Below are 20,352 nucleotides of genomic sequence, written 5' to 3'. Positions count from 1 at the left end.
CCCTAAGCTGAATCTGCTTTTTCTGGCAATGTTATTCAAACTTCCAAATCTACAATAACAAATCATCATAGGCAACAGTAGACACTGCAAATACATAACACTAGATCTTGCCTTTTATAGGGCAAGATTTATCTTACAAATCAGATCTAGATTCTAGACATTACATTAGCATTCAACAGCTAAACCAGCAGTAAATACAGATCTGAAAATGGTAACTACACATTAGGCATGCTAAATGAGCTTAGCATTCAGCCCAGCTGCTCATTATATTAGCATAAAATCGACAGAAAATTCACCCAAAGCTCATATCTGCAACACAATTTAGAACAGCAAAAATACATCTCTTTCTATTTCACATGAAAGATGATTATATTACAACAAATGAGCTGATCCCAAGGTAGAACTGCAAAAACCTTTCAGCTCATCCCAAGCAAATCTTTACACCACAATAATTTAGCTCATCTCAAGTGTTGAGAAATGGTACCAAGGAAGTGTTTCCTAGTGCTTTGTGCCTAGCCTAGGAGAAGTGGTAAAGTGAACCCCTTGTAAAAAAGTGACTTAAAGTGATTTTATAAAGTTAGAAAGTGACTTTTTCTATTTAATTACTAAAAGTGACTTTATAAAGTTTGAGTGACTATGTTGCACGGGTTCGCGAACCTGGGGGTGGGGTTCTCGAACAAGTCTCGGGTTCTTGTCCCCAAGTACTGGATTCGGGTATGGGTGCTTCTGAGAAGAACCCATAAGAACCGGGTTTTCCATTAAAAATATTGGGTTCTTTTGTCTTCATGGGTATGATGAACACCGATGATGGGTACTTGGAACCCCAAAATCGGGTTCTTTGGGGTTCATTTTAGTTTTTATTTTTAAAATTTTAATTAATTTAATGGGCTTCCCCTAATATTCCAGGTAGCTAGTTCTTCATCTTGCGAGAGGAATTGGAGTCCTTATGCCTTTATCCATTCAGTAAAGAGAAATAGGTTGGGCTTAAAGAAGGCAAAGAACTTAGTGTACATTCATTGCACACTTCGTCTCATATTTCAAAAAGACCTAGGGTACGAGGAAGGTCCTTTCAAGAGATGGGACCAATACACAAATGATGCTATGTGTGTGGACGAGGAGATACAACCAGATGGCCTTATTGAGCTACCTCTAGTTGCTATGGATGAGCATGAGTCTCAAGATGAGAGTGATTCCTACCTAGAGAGCATGTTAACTGAAGATCTGAGTGATGCCATGGCTTGAGGAAGCCATTGTTCACTTTTAGCTATTTTTATTTTAGTATTTTAAAATTTCCTAGTTCATGTTTGGAGATGCCTTAAGGCAAATTTTGAATGTAGTATGACAATGGACATATATCATGATTCTTATTAATATGTGAACTCCAATTTGCACTTGATATCAAACTAGAAATTTTGAAATTTCAATGTGAATGTTCAATGTTCAATGATGTGCATGTTTAAATATTTAAAGTTTAAATCATAAATATTTTAGTTTTCTTGTTTAAAGTTGAAAAATGTACAAATTCAGATATATTATAACTTATAAAATATAATATTTATATTTATATATTATATATATAACTTATAATATACCCCCAAAGAACCTACGCACCTTGTTTCAAAAAATGACGTACCCATACTTGTCCCTGTTCCCGAACCCACTTTTCTTGGCAACATATGACTTAAGTGATTTTAGAAAGTGGCTTTTTCTAAAAGTGACTTAAGTCATCTTAATGAGAGATTAAGTCACAATTGTTGATCTTGAGATGACAAGATTTAATCTTGGCCATTGAGATCAAGGGTTAGTGGTTTTAGTAATTATGAGTTTATAAAAGGAGAAGGGGGAGTGAAGAGGTGGAATTTTTTCTTCATGAGATTTGGAGAAGTGAAGGAGAAGGAAAGGAAAGGAGAAAAGGAGGCTGAGAAAGCAAATCCCAGCACAGAAAGAAATGTACAGTAGCAAAACAATAGGAAAATCAGCACAGATCTCAAGGACAGTAGGAGGCATGCATATCGCGGCATCTTCTTGATCTGTTGACTGAGCTCCAATGCGATTTTTGAGACTGAGTAGGCTGAAATTAGTGGCTACCTGAGCGTGTTTTTCAAGGCAGTTTGAGCGGATTTTTCAGGGGACTGTCTGCTTGGACTTTGAGGTTGATTAAGTATGAATTTCAAGACTGGATAGGCGAAAATTCGAGTGACTGTCAGCATGAATTTCAAGGCAGACTTGGGCACAAAATTCAAGGGAGATAAGTATGTTTAACTGCTGTTAATTAATGCTGTAAAATTCTCTGATAAGAAATTAAATTATCTTTATCACTGGCTTTCCCTTCAGGGTTTTTCCAGGGTCAGTTTGGCCAAAAATATTGTCTAAATTCTATGCACGCATTTGTGATTTCTTAGAAAATGTGGATGTAGAGTGGATCTGTGTGTTTCATTTTGAAATTTTAAATTCAAGTTCAGATCAGCATTGAACTTGATGTGAAAAACAAACTTGAAACTGGGGAGGGATCTACAGGTGCTTTTTTTCTACATCAAGCTGGACATGCAAAACCCTTACAGCACATCCCAATCAAAGCTTCTCACAAGCATATCAACACCAGTTAGGGCACTGCATGCTAATCATTACCAAACCCTAGTTTGTGTTCATTATCCAAAAGCTACATCAAACCAATTGAAGAATCACAGAACAAGAGGTTAAATTTTCTCTATGTTTTTCCGTTTTATCTTGCTGCCAATAATAATGAAGTGATGTGCTCCTCGCTTTCATAGAGTAAGAGGAGTGAGTTACAAGTAAGGTAAAACTCTAAACCTAAATTACGTCCACAAATGGAGAATGAGTCCACAAGTGGAGCATTCTACATGTGCCAAGTAGATATGCATATGCCCACAAATGACGACTCACCCACTCTGCATATTTCTATGCACCCACAAATGCGAACTCATCCAACCTACATATTTATAATTTTTTATGCAACAAGGGCACCCTTTTAGTCGAAGTGGCAAAATGCCCTCATGAGTCTCTCTCACATGAGCATTCTCCCTCCAAGCAAAGTGCTTTTCACACACTAAGTACTGATACAGCTGAAGGAGAATAGAGAACATGATTGGAGCAACTAAAAGTAACAGTGTCTTCCAAGTACCATTTTGGAATTGATGTTGTCTTTTCACTGCTATTCTTGTTGTCACCTGTTTCTCTATCACGGTATCACCACTTGACTCTACTGTCTAGAACTCTACTTCCTGACTTGGACTGTTATCTTCAACTGTCTTGTTATTATTGTCTTCAATAGTTCATGACACTTCAAATTTGTGTAAATGGCTGTCTTTGTTCTTCATCAGGCATGACATCTCGTCTAACAGCTACTTTTTTATTGCATTCAAAAAACCTATATGCCTTATACTTTTAATTATAGTCCACAAAAGTACAATTCTTGTTTTTATCCTTCACCTTGTGTCTTCCACCCAGGATACCACAATCCACCTCCCTTCTGTCCAGTATCTCATAGACTGCCTCCCATGGATACTCCTGTTTCTTCAGATGACATTGCTAGGCTTCACATCAGCTTCTTCACAGTGATTTGTAGTGACAAGGGCTCTCATCCCTCTTCCCCTGTCCATATTTCCATCCATGATGTGGATATTATGTCAGGGCCTTGCTGTTGTATCTAGCCACTGTTCTTTTTTTCTTTTTCTTTTTCCTTTTGACATTACTTGTTTATGCTCTTTCATGCATTTTCCATGTGAGTTAGTATAGCTTACATTATGCTTTCAGAGTAGCCCTAGGCACTCCTGCAGATGTGTATTGTTGATTGTACTCCTTTCTTCACTCCCATTAAACTACTTTTATGCTCATTCGTTGGACATTAACATCTTTATCTTTATTTTAGCTTACCATCCCATGCTTCCTCTAGTGTGATGCTTCTGACTGATTTGGTTGAACTCTTTTCATCTCCATAGTCATTCTATTGTTCCTCTTTGCAGCACCATTCTGCTTAGGAGAATAAGATCAAGTTAGTTGTCTCTTTGCAACAAGTTTGCATGCAGTGTAGAAACCAGAAAGGAAACCATAATCACCCCAAGGATAACCTCAGATTACTTGAAGGAATTAAGGTCCTTCATCCACTGCCATACTAGGCTTTTGGACATAGCTAAAAAAAGATGAAGGATTCCTCTATGTTGTACAAGGGAAGAAACAAAGAAGGCCTTTTTGGGCTCAACCGGAGGATTCCTCTTTGTTGTACAAGGGTAGAAACGAAGAAGGCCTTTTTGGGCTCAACCGGAGCTTTTGTTTTCCTATTGCTGTTCACTTTTGTTTTCTTGAAAAGGAACTGGAAGGTTATATTGGATTACTGCATAAATGCTTTAGTTATTTATTTCTTTGCAGTAGATGTTAATACCCTGTTTATATCTTTCAATATTTGGTAGTTAATTATTTGCAAAGTGCAAATACACATGCTAAACTATAATAGCAAATTGAAATAACTCATTGCAGGGCTGGTTGGAAATAGCAGGTGCCCGCTATTCTATGGGTCCTTCACGCATAAGTGAAGCCTTGTTTAGTTTAAAACCTCATCCTGCATATACATTGATATCTGCGGAGCGCACTGATGATGTTGATGCAACAGGTACTAGTTGTGCCATAGTTATAGCCTTACGGAATATTCACCTATTGAGGAGTATGTAAAGCATAATTTGGTGAGATCAGTTTCTGTTTATTGCTATTGTACAGTGCTAGTTGCTTTTATATCTTTGTAGTGTTTTAATATTTTAACATGTACCTTGGTTGTAGATGAAAACTGTGCAGTTGAGAAGGCAGATGAAAAAATATCTATGCCCGGCGTAAAACAAGAAGCTTGCTTCATACTGCACAAATGGGAGAATAAAGAAGAAGTTGATTTCAAAGAGAGCAGGGAGAGATCTTCTTCACAGTTGCGGCATCGCCATCTTTCACATTCTGCTGGTGATTTATTTGCAAATGGATGGCATTTTTGTTTACAAATGTGCTCTCCCATATTCTATTTCTTGATTTCAATTTCTTGTAAAATAAATTTTCCATTCCTCTCAACTTGTTCATTTTTTCTGCAGATAAAGATAAGGGTGAATCAAAAGACAAGGGAAGCTCAGAGTCGAGCTCCAATGCAGCCGTTTCTCAGGTAGTCTATCGCCCTTTGCATTTATCTCAATGGGTGTTGAAAGTTTTTTCTGCCCTCCAGCAATAATACATACAAACCTTTCAAGAAGATTCACTTATAGCATGAGATAGAGCAAGATAGAGTCGGACAAGATAGAATTAGCGGCTTTATTTAGAAATGAACATGATGGACATTAGATTTTGGGGTGGCAGTATGGTAGTTCTTCGGGCGAAGGACAACATCCAACGCAGTGTTACTTGGGAGCGGGAGCGGGAGCGGGGAGCGGGAGCGGAAGCGGGAGCGGGAGCGACCATTTTCAGAAGCTCCCGGTTTGGGAGCGAATCGGGGAGCGATTTTTTAAAAATATATATATTTTTTATATTTTTTAATTTTTGATACATATATGTCAACAAAAACATGTAGAATGATGAAATAGACATAAAAAACATAAAAAAACATAAATTGATCATTGAACCATATCACATCAATCATCTAGAAATTATAATCGTCATCAACCTTAGTAAAATAATAAATTAAAATAACATTCAATTCAATAACATTTATCATCATTGATCACCAAAGTAACAAGTTGTACTTGTAAGCCAAGTTTAACCATTACAAGAAGTAATATCGAAGATATTTCTAAGTCCTAACTTCTAACTGTTAACATGATATGAAATGTTAAAAATTTATAAAATGAAACATGAATAATGAGATGAAATGAAACAACTTTAGTCTTTCACAAAGCATCATATTCATAATTCACAATCATTACCAATGAGTTATAATTGCCAAGGCCCAACTTCAAACTTCAAATTTTCATTGTCACAGTCACCAGTGATATAATGTTTACAAAAAATATCATAATGTCATAATGATATGAAAGAGTCAAGAGTCAAGAGTCAAGGACTCAAAACTCAACACTGAACAGTTATGAAAACTAAAGTGACAAGTCACAAGTCTAATAGAAACTAAAAAAGACAAGTAAACTGTAAATCTACAAGTGGCCCTTGCCACGAGAGTCTCCAGGAGTATAAGTAGGTCTTGGCGGTCTTCTAGGAGTCTCCCGCCCAGACCGACGACCAGAACTAGAGCCTCCACGCGAGGGTGTCGATGGAGGTGGCGACAGCAATGGAACAAGACTCGGGCCCCGAGAACTGGATGGTGGAGGTGGAGGTGGCATGGCTGCTGCAGCTGCTTCAGCTTCATCCCGTACAAGCTCATCTTCTAGTTCTTCCATATGTACAATGCCATCTTCCAAATTGTCGTCCTCAGGGTGATTGTCCCAAATTTTATATGTGGGATCTTCATTAGCCCGATCACAGTAATGGCTCAACAACCTCAAATTGTAGTGCACATAAACCAAGCTTTCTGCTCGGTTTTCGTTGAGCCTGTTTCTTTTCACATTATGTATATAACTGTAGGTGCTCCAACACCTCTCTGCAGAAGAAGAATTTACAACCTGTGCAAGAACTTTCAATGCCAATTTTCGCAAAAGTCCGTCGCCGCCATATGTTTCCCACCATGTGAGAGAATCAAATTTATCTTTGTCGTCCATTGCATGGAAGTTACCATACAAACCACTGCCAGTGAAGTATCTGCCTATTTCAAGGCGCACAGCTGCACATTCCTCCCTGTCAGGCACCAACTTTTCTAATGCATCCAGATATCCTTTAGTTACCTCTCGATCTAAATGGGGTTTGGTCCTAACACCACCCCCTGCTGCAGGTTTGCCCAACCAAGAATCTGAGTAGTATTTTGGCGTAAGGATATACGCCAAGCAATGTAGTGGAAGGTTAAGCCTTTTCCACCGTTGACACACACAATCGTGAATCAGATTGTACAAGTCGGGATCTCTGTTATTAACAATGTCTTTTATTTCCCCCAACATGGTATCCATTTGCTCATACACCTCACCAATCACTGGTTTGTCTGTATCTGCAAACCGAATCATGTTATAAATTGGCTTGGTGAAATCCAATACCTGTCTCACAGTTGTCCAAAACTGCCCATCAAGAGCGGCCTCCTCCACCGTTTCAAAACCTGCAATGTCAGCTACATTTGTAGCCCTTTCCTTTAACACCTGCCAATTTGGACTTGATACCATGCTAGCTAAACCCTCTCTTACCTTCAAAAGGCGCCTGAAGGTGAGGTAATAGCTACCAAATCTAGTCCTCGCAATCTTCAGCAACTCCAATCTCGAGTGACTGCGGAAAAGGCCATGGGTATTGCTATGATTTGTAATAAATTTTATCATTTTTTTTCCTTTCTTGTACAAATCACCAATCCATTGGTATTGTTCATTTTTGTTTTTGACAATATCATGCAACAGAAGGTTCAATGTGTGAACCAAACATCCAGACCAAAATATGTTCGGGTATCTATCCTCAATAATTGCTCCCGCTGCCTTACAATTAGGAGCATTATCAGTGATGACTTGGATGACATTGTATGGGCCAATACGCTCAATTGTTTCAAGCAATGCTTCTGCAATGTTGATAGCGGTCTTGAACTTGTCTGAGTAATGTGCAGCTAGAAAAATGGGACCACTTCGGGACACAGCGAGAACACTTATCAATGGCTTGCCTTTTACATTTGTCCATCCATCAGATACAATGGACACCCCATTGTCAGTCCAAGAACTTGTCATTTTATTCAAAGAATGTGATATTTTTGCTTTTTCATGATCAAGGCCAACTGTTCTTGCCTTGTCATACCCAGGGCTCTTGTATCCTTTAGGGGCATCATTTATGGCAGAAACCATTTCGTGCCAATAAGGTGAGCGTAGAACATTGAATGGTATCCCATTTGCATAGAGGAACCTGTAAATTTTTGAATCCACATCATTCCTACACCCCTCATCAAGGAAATCTGATATGGTTCTACGGCGTAAAGATGATGACCCTGAGCCTCCATGTCCATATCCACTGCCTTGGGAGGATGCTGAAGGAGTTCTTTGTGAGCTTTCAAAGAAACCCCTTGATCTTTTTGCTTTGTATTGGGCGTCCTCCTCTTCCTTTATGTATTTGGCTCTATCTTCTGTTGACACCTTGTCGCAAGTTCTGATTCCTATTTGTTTCTCTCCATCCCATGCCCTTTTCCCGCAAAGGTGTCTTCTCAAACGGGTGTATGAGCCTGTGAAATCAGAATTGCAATGGGGGCAATGAAATTTAGTGGTTCCACCCCCTCTCCCTGCTTCAGGCCTCTGAACATATTTCCACAATGGAGTTTGGTCTTGTTTAGTTTTTTGACCCTCATGTTCACCCTCCTCCACATCCTCCTCACTGGGGTTTTCACCTATTTGACTTCCTCCGGCTTCTTCATCCACCTCTTCAGTTTCAGGCCCCCTCCGTTTCCTACTCTCCACCACCATAATAACCAGAAAAGGGACCAGGAAGAGGAAAATGCCAATAAAAATCCCCAGGTCCATCGTGTTTGATGTTTGTAGGGTTTGAGTCTTGAATCTGCAAATTAATTTAGTTTATTGGGATTAATTCATTTAATTTATTAATTTAATTTAAATTAATGATCTTTAAACTCAAACAGGTAAATTAAACTAACCAAACTAACCACCTAACCAGCTAAACTAACTAAATGATTAAGTTACTTACCTCTGCAAGCTTGCTCCTCGCTCCTTGGCACTTGCTCCTCGCTCCTCAGCTCTGGCTCCTTGCTCCTCAGCTCTTGCTCCTTGCTCCTTTGCTCTCAAACTCAAGCTCAATCTCATTGAAATGATTTTGTTTTGGCCCATTGGGCTTATAAATCCAAAAAAATAAGTTAAATTTTTTGTTTTTTTCGGGTCCGCGGAATTTTTTTCCGCCGAATCGCTCCCGAATTTTTAAAATTCGCTCCCGGAGCGTTTTTTAATGCCCGGGAGCGATCAGGGAGCGATCGCTCCCCGATCGCTCCCGGGCATTAAAAAGCGCTCCGGGAGCGCGGGAGCGATCGCTCCCTGAAGCGCTCCCTCACAGACCAGGGAGCGCAAATTTTTTTACGGGAGCGATTTGGGGAGCGCGCTCCCGACCCGCTCCCGAGCCGCTCCCGCCCGGAGCGCGCTTCGGGAGCGGGTTCGAAGGGGGGGGGGGGCGCTCCCCCGCATCACTGATCCAACGGTAATCTCTTGTAACTGCTGTAGAAAATCCACGAACTTCTGATCTGCTAATATGAGCAATCTGAAATAAAATTTCTTCTCACATAAACACAGGATTTCTCTATTAAATGTAGTGGAATAGGAACAAAAATAAAAGCACAGTCACACAATTCAAAAACACAGAATTGTCTAGGGAACCCAACTGGGAAAACCCTCTGCTTGTTTGATAATTTTATTGATAGAGAAACTGAGCAATCGATCTCTTACAAAATACAACCGTTTCAATCTGAAAGACACATTTGTATTTTCTGCTTGTTCTAAGCTTGAAATCCTTCCAAGACTGCTGATCTCTGCTGCCCTCTACCAGCTTGTGCACAAGCTTCTCTTGCACACTTTTCCTCTCACAAGCTCCACGCACAAACTCATGCTTTGTTAAACTTTGAATTAACATGTTCTTAGATTGAGAGAGTTACTTCATTAGCTCATAATTTATTCCATTAAAGCATTAGCAATTACATTAATCATATGATAGTAACTGATGAAAGAACATTCAACATAGCTGCAGAAGACAAGTCAAGACAAGAGAACACATGAATTGGCTCAAGCCAGGGAAAAACCCCAAGATGGGGAAAACCCTTGATCAAATCTTCTTATTATAAATATCGAATGTTCAGCAGAGAGAGTACAATATCTTAAGGTCATAATGACTGTCCAATAAGAAAATCCAACCTCAAACAGGAAGGTAACAGTTCCTGCCTTTTGACAACTAAAGACTGTCATGGTCAAGTTAGAGCTTCTTACAGAATGCAACTTGACATGCTCAACTGATCCAAAACATCTCCTTTTAAGTGCGGCTTACCTTAGCATACCTGGAGCTGTCCTCACTGGTTCTTAGAGTGGATCTGGGCTAGATTCTGTCCTTGAAATTGTCACAAAAGATACTGGCTGTCTGTGGCTTGTCTGAGCAGTGAATTGACATAGGAATGATCTTCTTGAGGCCTACGGCCTTCCTGAAATAAGCATCTGAAGTTGCGGTCCATCAGTACAATAAGAACCCCATGCCAAATAGCATTAAACTTTGTTCATTTAATCCCCAGGCCTGTGGCAGTCCTTCTGCTGGATCTCAGTCTGCAATGGAGGTTAAATAATGGCCAAAACACATGATATTTCAGCCCAGACTTGCTACTGAATGCTTCAGCCTCCTGCCTAAGAAACCTGGCCCTGTTGGAGAAGGTGAACCCAAAACAGAATAGCCTCTCATCTTTCTTCTAGACTGCGGCAGCCTCAGACATGAAATGGAGCTCTTGGACGTGTCTAAAATGAGGGAGACTGCACTCTAATATATACAATTCGTTGGGGTTGAAGGGACGTGTTTTTTGGGCTTAATTAGCCGATATATAGGAGAGGCCGACCTTGATAATTGTTTGTGAGAAAACAAAAATTCAAAATCACACTTATACTTATCCAAATTTGACGATCTTTAGGTCGATTTTGGTCCTCTCGAAAAGAGAAATTCAATTCTGCAATTATCTTTCCCAAAGGAGCTGTCCAAAGATGAATTTGGCCCTAGTTGTCAATTTTAACACTCCCTCTTCTTATAGAGACTCCAATTGACGAATACCAAGACCAAGACCCTTGATCTATTTCACCTCTCCAAGACCAAGTCACAAGGTTTCCTTGATGAGTTCCTTTTTCCTTAAGTCAACAAAAGTCAAACTCCTTGCTTTTTCTTCCTTCTCGTCTCTCCTTCAGAATTTTGGTGCCTTGGAACATATCAACAACTTTTGGCCTGCTTAAAACCCTAACACGTGTTGTTGACTAACTTTCAACCTTGAATTTTCTGCACTTCAAGTGGAGACTTCTTCCTTTCAAATTCGGCTTGAGATTCACCTTGACTTCCTCCTAGATTTGACCTTCAAGTATGACTGTGATACTTCGGCTCTTTCTGCAGTTCAGACAACATAGATTCTTCGCGTGTGTGGAGGATTTCAGTCCTAAAAACAGACCCAAACAACTTTGCTTTCCCTTCCTTCTTCTCGCTGGCTATGAGGCTATCTTCCTTGACCTTTTCGCACTTCTTCCTTGCTTCAGACCTTGACCGAAAATCTGCTGTCCAAGTGAAGGCCGAGCTACCTATATATAGTGGTTTGCCCATGAGAAATAGGCTGACTTGACGGAGTTATAGGTCGACATGTCCTTTCTAGAATCCTCTTTAGGCTGACTTGAAGGAGGGTCTTGAGCTTGGTCTTGGAGGGTTTCTTAATGACTTATTTACATATGTAACATGCTCAACAAGGGTCTTCAAACTTTGACATTGACTCAATGAACTTTATGACTTGATGACCAACCCTAAAGGACAATGGGAGCCTTAACTAAAAATAAAATTCCTTGTTCATGAAACCCATGAGACAATCATTACAAAAATAATTTTATTTTCTTCTTTACATCAATTACACAAAATCATATTCACATATGTCATTATGAAGACCGAACCTAGTTAAACTTTTCAACACTCCCTCTTAACTAGGGAGGTATTCATAATCCATACAAAGTACTTGGACATTCTCAATTTGAAGAATTCTCATAGGAAGAGTCTGATTGGTAACCCATCTGTATAGCATCATATCAACCAGCGTTGTCACATAGTAAGGCCTTGACTAACAACTCTATCTCTCCACAAGATCAGAGCACAATGCTGGTGAGACCAAGGATGTATAGACACCCTCATCATTGTCTCTCTCAGAACATACACCACTCGGGTTCCCTTAGAGTATGTTCCATCAGGGCTATCCTTATCTTGGATTCCCAGTCCTCAAAGAATATCAGTCCTTTATGACTAGTCTTATCTTGGATGCCCTAACTCGTCCTCAAAGAGCATCGGATGCTAGATGTTTTCCCAATCCTTCATTATGTCTTCCTGAGTGAAGACAAGAATGATGTGTCTATTTGAAGAGAATACTTCATGATAAATAGAAAGATATATATAAATATTTTATTAAAAGATGAATTGATAGATGATGCTGTTTACAATGGGGTTTCCTGGCTTATATATTACCATGGGCACCCTTTGGGGAAAGGGCATGATCTTATGATTGTGCCCTTTCATCTAATTAATCCTAAAATTAAATAATAAACCTAAAATTAAAGACTAACTAATTTTTTACATAACATTGCCTTCCTCTCGAAAGAATGCTTTGTCCTCAAAGCATATGTAACGACGGATGTTGTTGACAAATGCTTCATTCTCCCAAGAATCGTCTTCTTCGGGTAAGTTCTTCCACTTGATCAGATATTCCAAGATGATCAAAGTCCCACACTTTAAAAGGTCTTGGATTAATCTCTCAATTTCCATTTTTTGGAGATGTGGATATTGGTATGGCTTGATGTTGACGGGGTCTGACCCTGCCTTGGCTTCTATTCTATGCTCAATCTCCCTATTAGGCGGCATCTTCATAGGTAGGTCTTGAAATACTTTTTCATGCTTCCGAATGAGATCTTGTATCTCTGGTGACTCTTCTCTGGTCATGTTTGCAGATAACATTTCTAACTGGTGACATTGTACTACATAAGCAGGTGCTCCTTTTCGACTCAACTTCATCATCTGAGATGATGATACAACTTGATTTTCTGGTGCTTGGAATCCGTGTAATTTGTACTTCTGACCTCCCCATTTGAATTTTATAAATTGTACTTGGTGGTTGGCGGCATAAGTACCTAAAGTTCGTAACCACTGAATACCTAAGACTACATCTACTCCTCCTAATGGTACTGTGAAAAATGGAGACTCTAAACTGAAGTCTTGAATCTGCAATTTAACCTTATGGCATTTCCCCATGTTTTTAATCTTCTTACCGTTAGCTACCATCACTTTCATGTTTGGTAAGGGAAATGAAAAGATATTGAGTCTCTTTGCCATGGTTGCATCTAAAAAATTGTGCGTGCTACCAGAGTCGATGAGAACCACCACGTTGTTCTTCTTTATGTGTCCTTTTAACTTTAAAGCTTGAGGTTGTGATATACCTGTGATAGCTGATAATGATACTTGTGGATTACTTCCGTCATCTAATTCTGGTGAGAATTCTGGGGCATCTTCTGTTTCTTCTATGTCAGAATCTTCACTGTTTGACTCATTGGTTGCTTCACAATTATATAGGTTCTTGGGTTCTTTTCCTTTAGCACACCTATGTTTGGGGTCCCACTTCTCACCACAGCGCTTGCATTTACCCTCTTTTATCCTTTGCATTTCCACATTAGATTTTTCATCTTCACGACGATGTGGTGGAACATATCTCGTATTATTTGAGTCCACATACTGGGGTATCCTTCGTCTTGAATATGCTTTTTCCGCTTTTGACCAAAATATTGGTTCGAATTTCTTTTCGGCTGTTTTCGCTTTTCGTCTTGCTACTTCTATTGATGTAATGTCGTGCATCTCAAGTTCTGCTTGTAAATGGGTTTTGAGTCCCGAGATGTATGACTGAATTAGACGAGATTCTGATAACCCAGGTACTTGTGTTACTAAATTCTCCCATTCTTGAGTGTATTCGCCAATACTTCCTTTTTGTCGGAATTTGATGAGTTTTGAAAAGAAATCTTCTTCCTTTACACCTTGGAATCTTTTAAAGAATGCATCTTTAAATTTCCTCCAGCTAATGACGTGTGTTGTCTTTTTCCACCACATATACCAGTTATATGCTTCTCCTTCCATTTTCATGGATGCATGCCTGAGCTTTTCGTCATTGTCATTGATGTCATATATCTCAAAGTATTCTTCTGCTTTATTTATCCATGCAACATTGTTTTTTCCATTTCCATCGAATTTAGGCATCTCGACTTTTGCCCTTCGCTGGTATGTTGCTAATGGTTGAGCGAAAAAAGGGTGTTGATTGGTAAAGTTATCCCAGAGTTGCTTGTTTGTAAACACTGTGTTACTCGCATCTTGGTGGGGTGTCGCTGATTTTCTTGGGGATTCAACTTTTTCATGAGAGTCTGTTGACTTTGTTGAATCTGATGAGATGTGTTCTTGATTCTCTTCATTTTCTTTTAGTAGTTGTTTGGGTGTACAATTCATCTTTTTACACAGAAGTTTCAGCATTGTTAAGGCATCTTTGATGTTTACTTCTGTTTGGACATGTTGATTTTCCATCTTTATTTCTATTCGATTTGTCGTATCGTGAAGATTTTTGATTTCGTCAGCTTGCTCCCCAAGCTTGATCTGGAATTCATTTAATCTTTTACTGACCTCGTCGTGGTTGTTATTTATCTTATGCTCCGAATCCAACAATTTTTTTTGAAAATCCGCCATTGTCATTGTCGACATCGAGCGGGTTTGCGGGGGCGTGTATTTATCTGCCAGCGTAAATAATATATATATATATATATATATATATATATATATATATATTTTAAATTAATTAATTAAAATATTATTTTAATTAATTAATATTATTCATATATATGTAATAATTTTTTTTTTGGTTAAACTCTATATAATTAAATTAATTACATATAATGTGATACGTAATTTTTTAATTAATCGAATGGAATGGATATCACGTCCAACGGAAAGGTCATGTTCCGTTTGACTGTTCACCCTTCCTCGTCCGAGAGGGATAATAACCACACAAAATCAGTGATTTCAGTATTATTTGATTTCAGTGATTTCAGTATTATACCGCAGATAAAATACCGTGAATAATACCGCAGTGAATAGTCCCTACGGCAGGCTTTCAGCGTATCTTTGCAGCGGACTTTCAGTCTTGTCACGACTAACCGCAGATATAAACAACACCGGAATCGTTGGTTCAGCGCAGACAAATGACGAAACTTTTATGAACCATTTCTTGCAGAGCCACGTAGTCGGACAGGAATACTAACTGCTGAAAAAAACGTGAAGAGCAAAGTCAATTGAGCGTATCTCTGTCCGCTGATTAATTATTGAGCGTATTTTTGTTCATGCTCTCTCCGCCAACGTGTAAGTCACCGCAAATAGACGGAACGCCGGAATTTAGCGTTATCACCACAGGTAGAAGAACAATGACACTCGAACTTGGGCTGGAAATCACAGCGCTTGGTTCAGCGTATCACTCCAGGTGAAATACGCACAACCCCACACGCTTGCTGTTATATGGAAGACCCATGGGGGCCAGATGGTCAACAAAATTTGTGGGTGTTACCAGTTTCGAGTTGGCTCTGATACCAGATGAAGAGAATACTTCTTGATAAACAGAAATATATATATATATATATATATATATATATTTAGAAGATGAATTGACAGATGATGCTGTTTACAATGGGGTTTCCTGGCTTATATACTGCCATGGGCACCTTTTGGGGAAAGGGCATGATCTTATGATCGTGCCCTTTCGTCTAATTAATCCTAAAATTAAATAATAATCCTAAAATTAAAGACTAACTAATTTTTTACATAACACTATCTCTCCCTCTTAATTAGGGAGGATATATCTATTCCAATGATCCTACGGAAGGAATGCACCTAAGCTCCCTCTTGGCTTAGGAATTTGCTTCCAAGTCTCTACCAAGTTAGAATCTTGTTTTCCAGGCTCCCTCTTAGCTAGGCTCCTTCTTAGGTGGAGGTGATGTGACAACCAATTGCTTGAAGAACTCCTCCTCACGATGTCATGAACTTCTTTTATTTATTTAGGAGTCTTCAGGTTTTTGGACTTTTTCGTAAGGCACATACCATCTATCACTTTCATCCATGAGTCAGTCATGTCATTATTCCTTTCATCAGAAAGTGATCCATCAATTCATATCTGGCCTTCCTTCATGCCATGCTGCTTTTTTATGCCATGTTTCCTTGAGGATCTTTCATCCTACTAGATGGACATTAGTGGTGGAAGATATCTATAGCTCTTTCGCTTGGCAACCTTGCATAAGCCCATCTAGATATCATTCAAAAATAAGGAATGAATATTAAATCAAAATTACCTTTGTGATGGTCTTTCTTCATGACATCTTCTAGTGCGCATCAACATCCTGCATATACATTGACACATCTCCAAACGATATATATACTGTCAAGGGTCTCTTTCAAAGTCTTCATATATTCCATGGAGATATCCTAGTCAAAATTCTCAGTCCTCAGATGTTGATTTCCTTTTCTATAGTTGCATATTTCATGATCTCTTCTTTTCTTTCTTCACACATTTCCTTCCAGGAACTTCCATTCATAGTTCCTTCAATTTTGTCAACCACCTCATATATAATATGAGGACATATTATGTTGATTTCATCTAGACAATGTGTGACCCATGCCTTCCTGCGTCCTTTCAAAGGAGGAGATCGTTTCTTATGCTCTCGAGATAGAGCATTTATCCATGTTACTTGCCACCATATGACATGACTCTATAATATCAAATACAAGCATACATACCTCATTTTTCTTTAGGTCATCTCAGACTTCCTTTCAACAGCTTCCTTGATTGAAAGAGCTTCAATCCCTTGATCTGCTTCAATCCCATGAATTCCACAAGTTGAAGTTCTTGATGAAACAATTGCTTCCTTTTGATTGGTGAACCTTCCGACGAAGATTCCAATAGAGGATCTTGAGTATCCTCATCCAACAAATGTTTCCTTTTCACTGATGTATGATGAGCTTTGTACTAGATGATTTCCCCATAAGTACCACTTATGTTTCTAATGAGGTTTCCAAGAGCTATATCTTTCCATGGGTGATTGCCATAGACTTCAGCTATCTTTCATGCTTTTCTATGATGATGTCACGAGCTCTTGCTTTTAATGCTTTTATGATGCCATGATGCATCCTATCATTTTCCTTAGTGATTCATGATAGCCATATCTTACAACAGAAAACTTGAAAACAAGAACTTGAAAAGAACTAGGTGAGGAAGATTATCTCAATCATAGTAGAGATCTCTTACTTCCTCTTTCTTGAACTTCTTCTTTTCAGCTTCCTCCACTTCTTCGGTGATATGGGCTTCTTCTCTACCTCTTTTGTTTCTTGAGCTTAGGACAATCTCTTTTGTAATGCCCATATTCTTGACATCCATAGCATTGAACCTTAGCCAAGTTCTTTTTCTTTTTCTGAGGACCAAATTTCCCAAACTTTCCTCCTCTCTTTGCCATAACAACATATGCTTGATTTTTCTCACTGGATCCTACATCAGTTGTTGCCTTCAGTCTAGTTTCTTCAATCTTGCATAGTGACCATCTATCCTGGAATGGAGTAGCCTCTTTCTTCCTGTTGCTGCACAAAGTTTCTAGGCACTGCGACAACGCTTAGAGTAAGGGCTGTCACTCTAATCTTTACTCATTCTGTTTAGACTCTCTCTTAGAAAGTCAAGAGGGGTAGTCTCTATGGTGAATGAATGAGGATAGCCTGTGAAACACAGGCTCTAGGAGACTTAAAGATGTACAACTTGACGAATGTAAATGAGTCATGGTTAACTGAGATGAATAGATCAAACACTAATACGACTAAGACACAACCACAAGATAGAAATGATTATAGACCAATGCCTTTATATTCAATTAACCATAGACTAAATAAAAACAAGTTATCCAGAGCAATTTATAAATGTGACGAATAGTGATGATCATGAATGATTAAATGTGAATGCTCAAAACTTTATCATGCAAGAGTTTCTAGCAATTAAATCCTGTGAAGAATTATGAAATTTAAATGCTAAGCAATGATTCCAGATTTAAAATGATTTTCATTAATAACCTAGATCTAGAATAATTTATCATTCTCCAATAGTCAATGATTTTAAAACATTAATCGCACCTGACAATAGAGAAATCACTACCACGAAAGGACACCAAGGAACTTTAGATTAACAATTTAATTATTCCTTAGGCAATTAATTTAATGTGGTAAATGAAGAAATTAAATTTTTAATGTGACAAAAGTAAAACAAATCAAAAGGGTTAATAAATTGAAATTTTAATGGGCCATAGGCCACATTAAAATTTTTAATGTGAAAGCGCAAATCCTCTTTTGATTTAATTCTTTTAGGAATTTTAAAGTCACATAAATGATTTTTTTTTTTAATTTTTAGATTTTTTTATGCTTTTTGATTTTTTTTTTTTTTTTAGATTTTAATTTTTTAAAACAAAATCAAAATCAAAACATGAAAAACCAAAGTCATAATTTTTTTTTTTAAACAAAAGAACAATATATATATATATATATATATATATATATAAAGGAAATGGACAAACAAAAAAACGAATTTAAAAGAAATCTAAGTCTAACCAAATTTTAAAAAAATCAAAAGGAAAGAAATTAAAATCCTAACCCCATCAACATAACACAAATAAATTAAAAAAAATATCGAATGTTTTGTGTTTGTGTTGTGCAGGTTTGGGCTGATAACGGAGGAAGATAAAGAATCAAGGGAGAGGAGTTGCGGGATGAGCAAAAGGCGAAGAATGGACATCGTAGGGAGACAGAGATATGCAGGTCGAAGGAGAAGGCAGAGGTAAAAACGCAAGTAGGGATGAGGAGAAAGGCAGTGCACAGGTCTGCGAGGAGGAGGGTTTGCGCAGAGGTAAAAGAAATCTGTGGGAGGAAAAGGAGGAAGGGACGAGGAGCGAGAAGCGACGAGGGAGCTTGTTTGCAAGTCAAAGCAGAGGGAGGAATAGCAATGAAAGGGCTAGATGCAAGTTGGGGCAGCTGACAAGGAAGAATGGGAAAGCTGGCAACAATGGAAAAGAGGGTTGCGGACAGGTAGCGAGGGGATAGGGTAAACAAGGAGCCATGGATGAAATGAAGCTCGAGGAAAGAGTTGTGAGGGTGAGATGCAAAGGAAGAAAACACAGGTACAACAACTAGGGAGTGGAGGAGAGGAAAGTCGAAAAATGTGCGCAGCAATAGAAAAAGGCAGACGGAGAAAGGAGTAAACCCAAAAATGCAGGCAGAGAGGATCAAATTTTTTCTAGAAAGGAGAAAACGCAGCAACAGAAGAGAGGCTGCTCAATACGGCAACAAACATGATAAAAATGGTAGCCAAAAAACCTAAGAAAATTTCCTAGAAATTTCTAATTAAAATGATATATTATTTTGCTTAAAATTTCCATGAAACCCTTATAAATATTTCCAGATTTAAAATTTTCAAACCTTTGGACTGCAAAAAAATAAAATTTGAATAATATCTATGCAAAATTATGTTGATAAACCCCAGAGATCCAGATCTTACCCTTCAAGGCCTAGCTTTGGACTCTAGAAAAATTCCTCTTCAGATTTGTAGCTGCATGACAACAAGAAAACATTCAAACGATATATACAATGATAAAAAAACTAAAACCCAGAAAAACACATGTTAGTAAAAAATTACAAAATTTACAAACTGCACTCTAATCAACTAGATCTATCATTATGCTGCACAAAAAAAAAATAAAATAAAATTTTTAAATTTTAAAGGAGATGCCAACTCGAAACCCTTCGTGTATCACCAACAAAAAACCTTATGATAAGCCGGAGCTAATTTAGCTATGCTCTTCCCGGAACACAGATCGGGAGTCTTCTGGTCCAACTGAAAACTTCCTCTAATGCCTGAGGATCTAAAATCAAGATTTCCTTGCAAAACTCGATCCAACCATTAAAAATAGAGCGAAAAATAATAATAAAATTCAGACAAATAGAGATACCTGCTATTACGTTTAAAATTTAGATTATTATTCAAACCCCAACGACTGAGCAAGAAAACAACACATCTTACAGTATTCCCATGAAGAGTAACACCAACAGAACTTAACCCCAAAGTCTTTCTTTATTATCCAGAAAAAGATTACACAAGAGCTTCTTGCTAAGCACACGACTCAAAGGTTGGATAATTCGACTGACAAATGCCCCCTATTTAAAGATAGATCCTCCAACAGCTAGTTCGAGTGATCCTCGTCAAAGCAATCTCAACCATTGATGAAGATTAAAATTTCTTTAATCTCATCCATCGAAATATTTAAATATTTGGGGAAATTCGAAATTTTCAATTAAATGCATTTTAATTAATTCAAAAATTAAAATTTTGAGTTAATTTCCTCAAAATTTTGACTTTGACTTAACCCCCAGGGATCAAAGGCTTAAAATTTATCAAAATAATTAATTTACCTTAGTCCCGGAACCTTCTAAAATTTAATT

The 20,352-nt window shown here is 38.2% G+C and overlaps 1 protein-coding gene across 2 annotated transcripts in view; it reads left to right on the top strand.

Annotated features, from left to right (window-relative positions):
• Positions 1–20,352, top strand: part of LOC149237766 (uncharacterized) — a 68,786-nt gene that overhangs the window by 31,522 nt on the left and 16,912 nt on the right. For both annotated transcript variants that reach the window (XM_089372791.1, XM_089372792.1), the window contains exons 2-4: positions 4,495–4,627; positions 4,792–4,962; positions 5,088–5,155. In XM_089372791.1, coding sequence (XP_089228917.1) covers positions 4,495–4,627; positions 4,792–4,962; positions 5,088–5,155 — 372 coding nt within the window. The remainder of the gene's footprint in view (positions 1–4,494; positions 4,628–4,791; positions 4,963–5,087; positions 5,156–20,352) is intronic.

This window comes from Pinus tabuliformis, chromosome 8 (genome assembly GCF_031772625.1).
Source record: "Pinus tabuliformis cultivar Carrire ecotype Pingquan chromosome 8, CPIR1, whole genome shotgun sequence".
NCBI classification, from domain to species: Eukaryota; Viridiplantae; Streptophyta; class Pinopsida; order Pinales; family Pinaceae; genus Pinus; species Pinus tabuliformis.
This window is presented reverse-complemented; position numbering and strand designations above follow the sequence as displayed.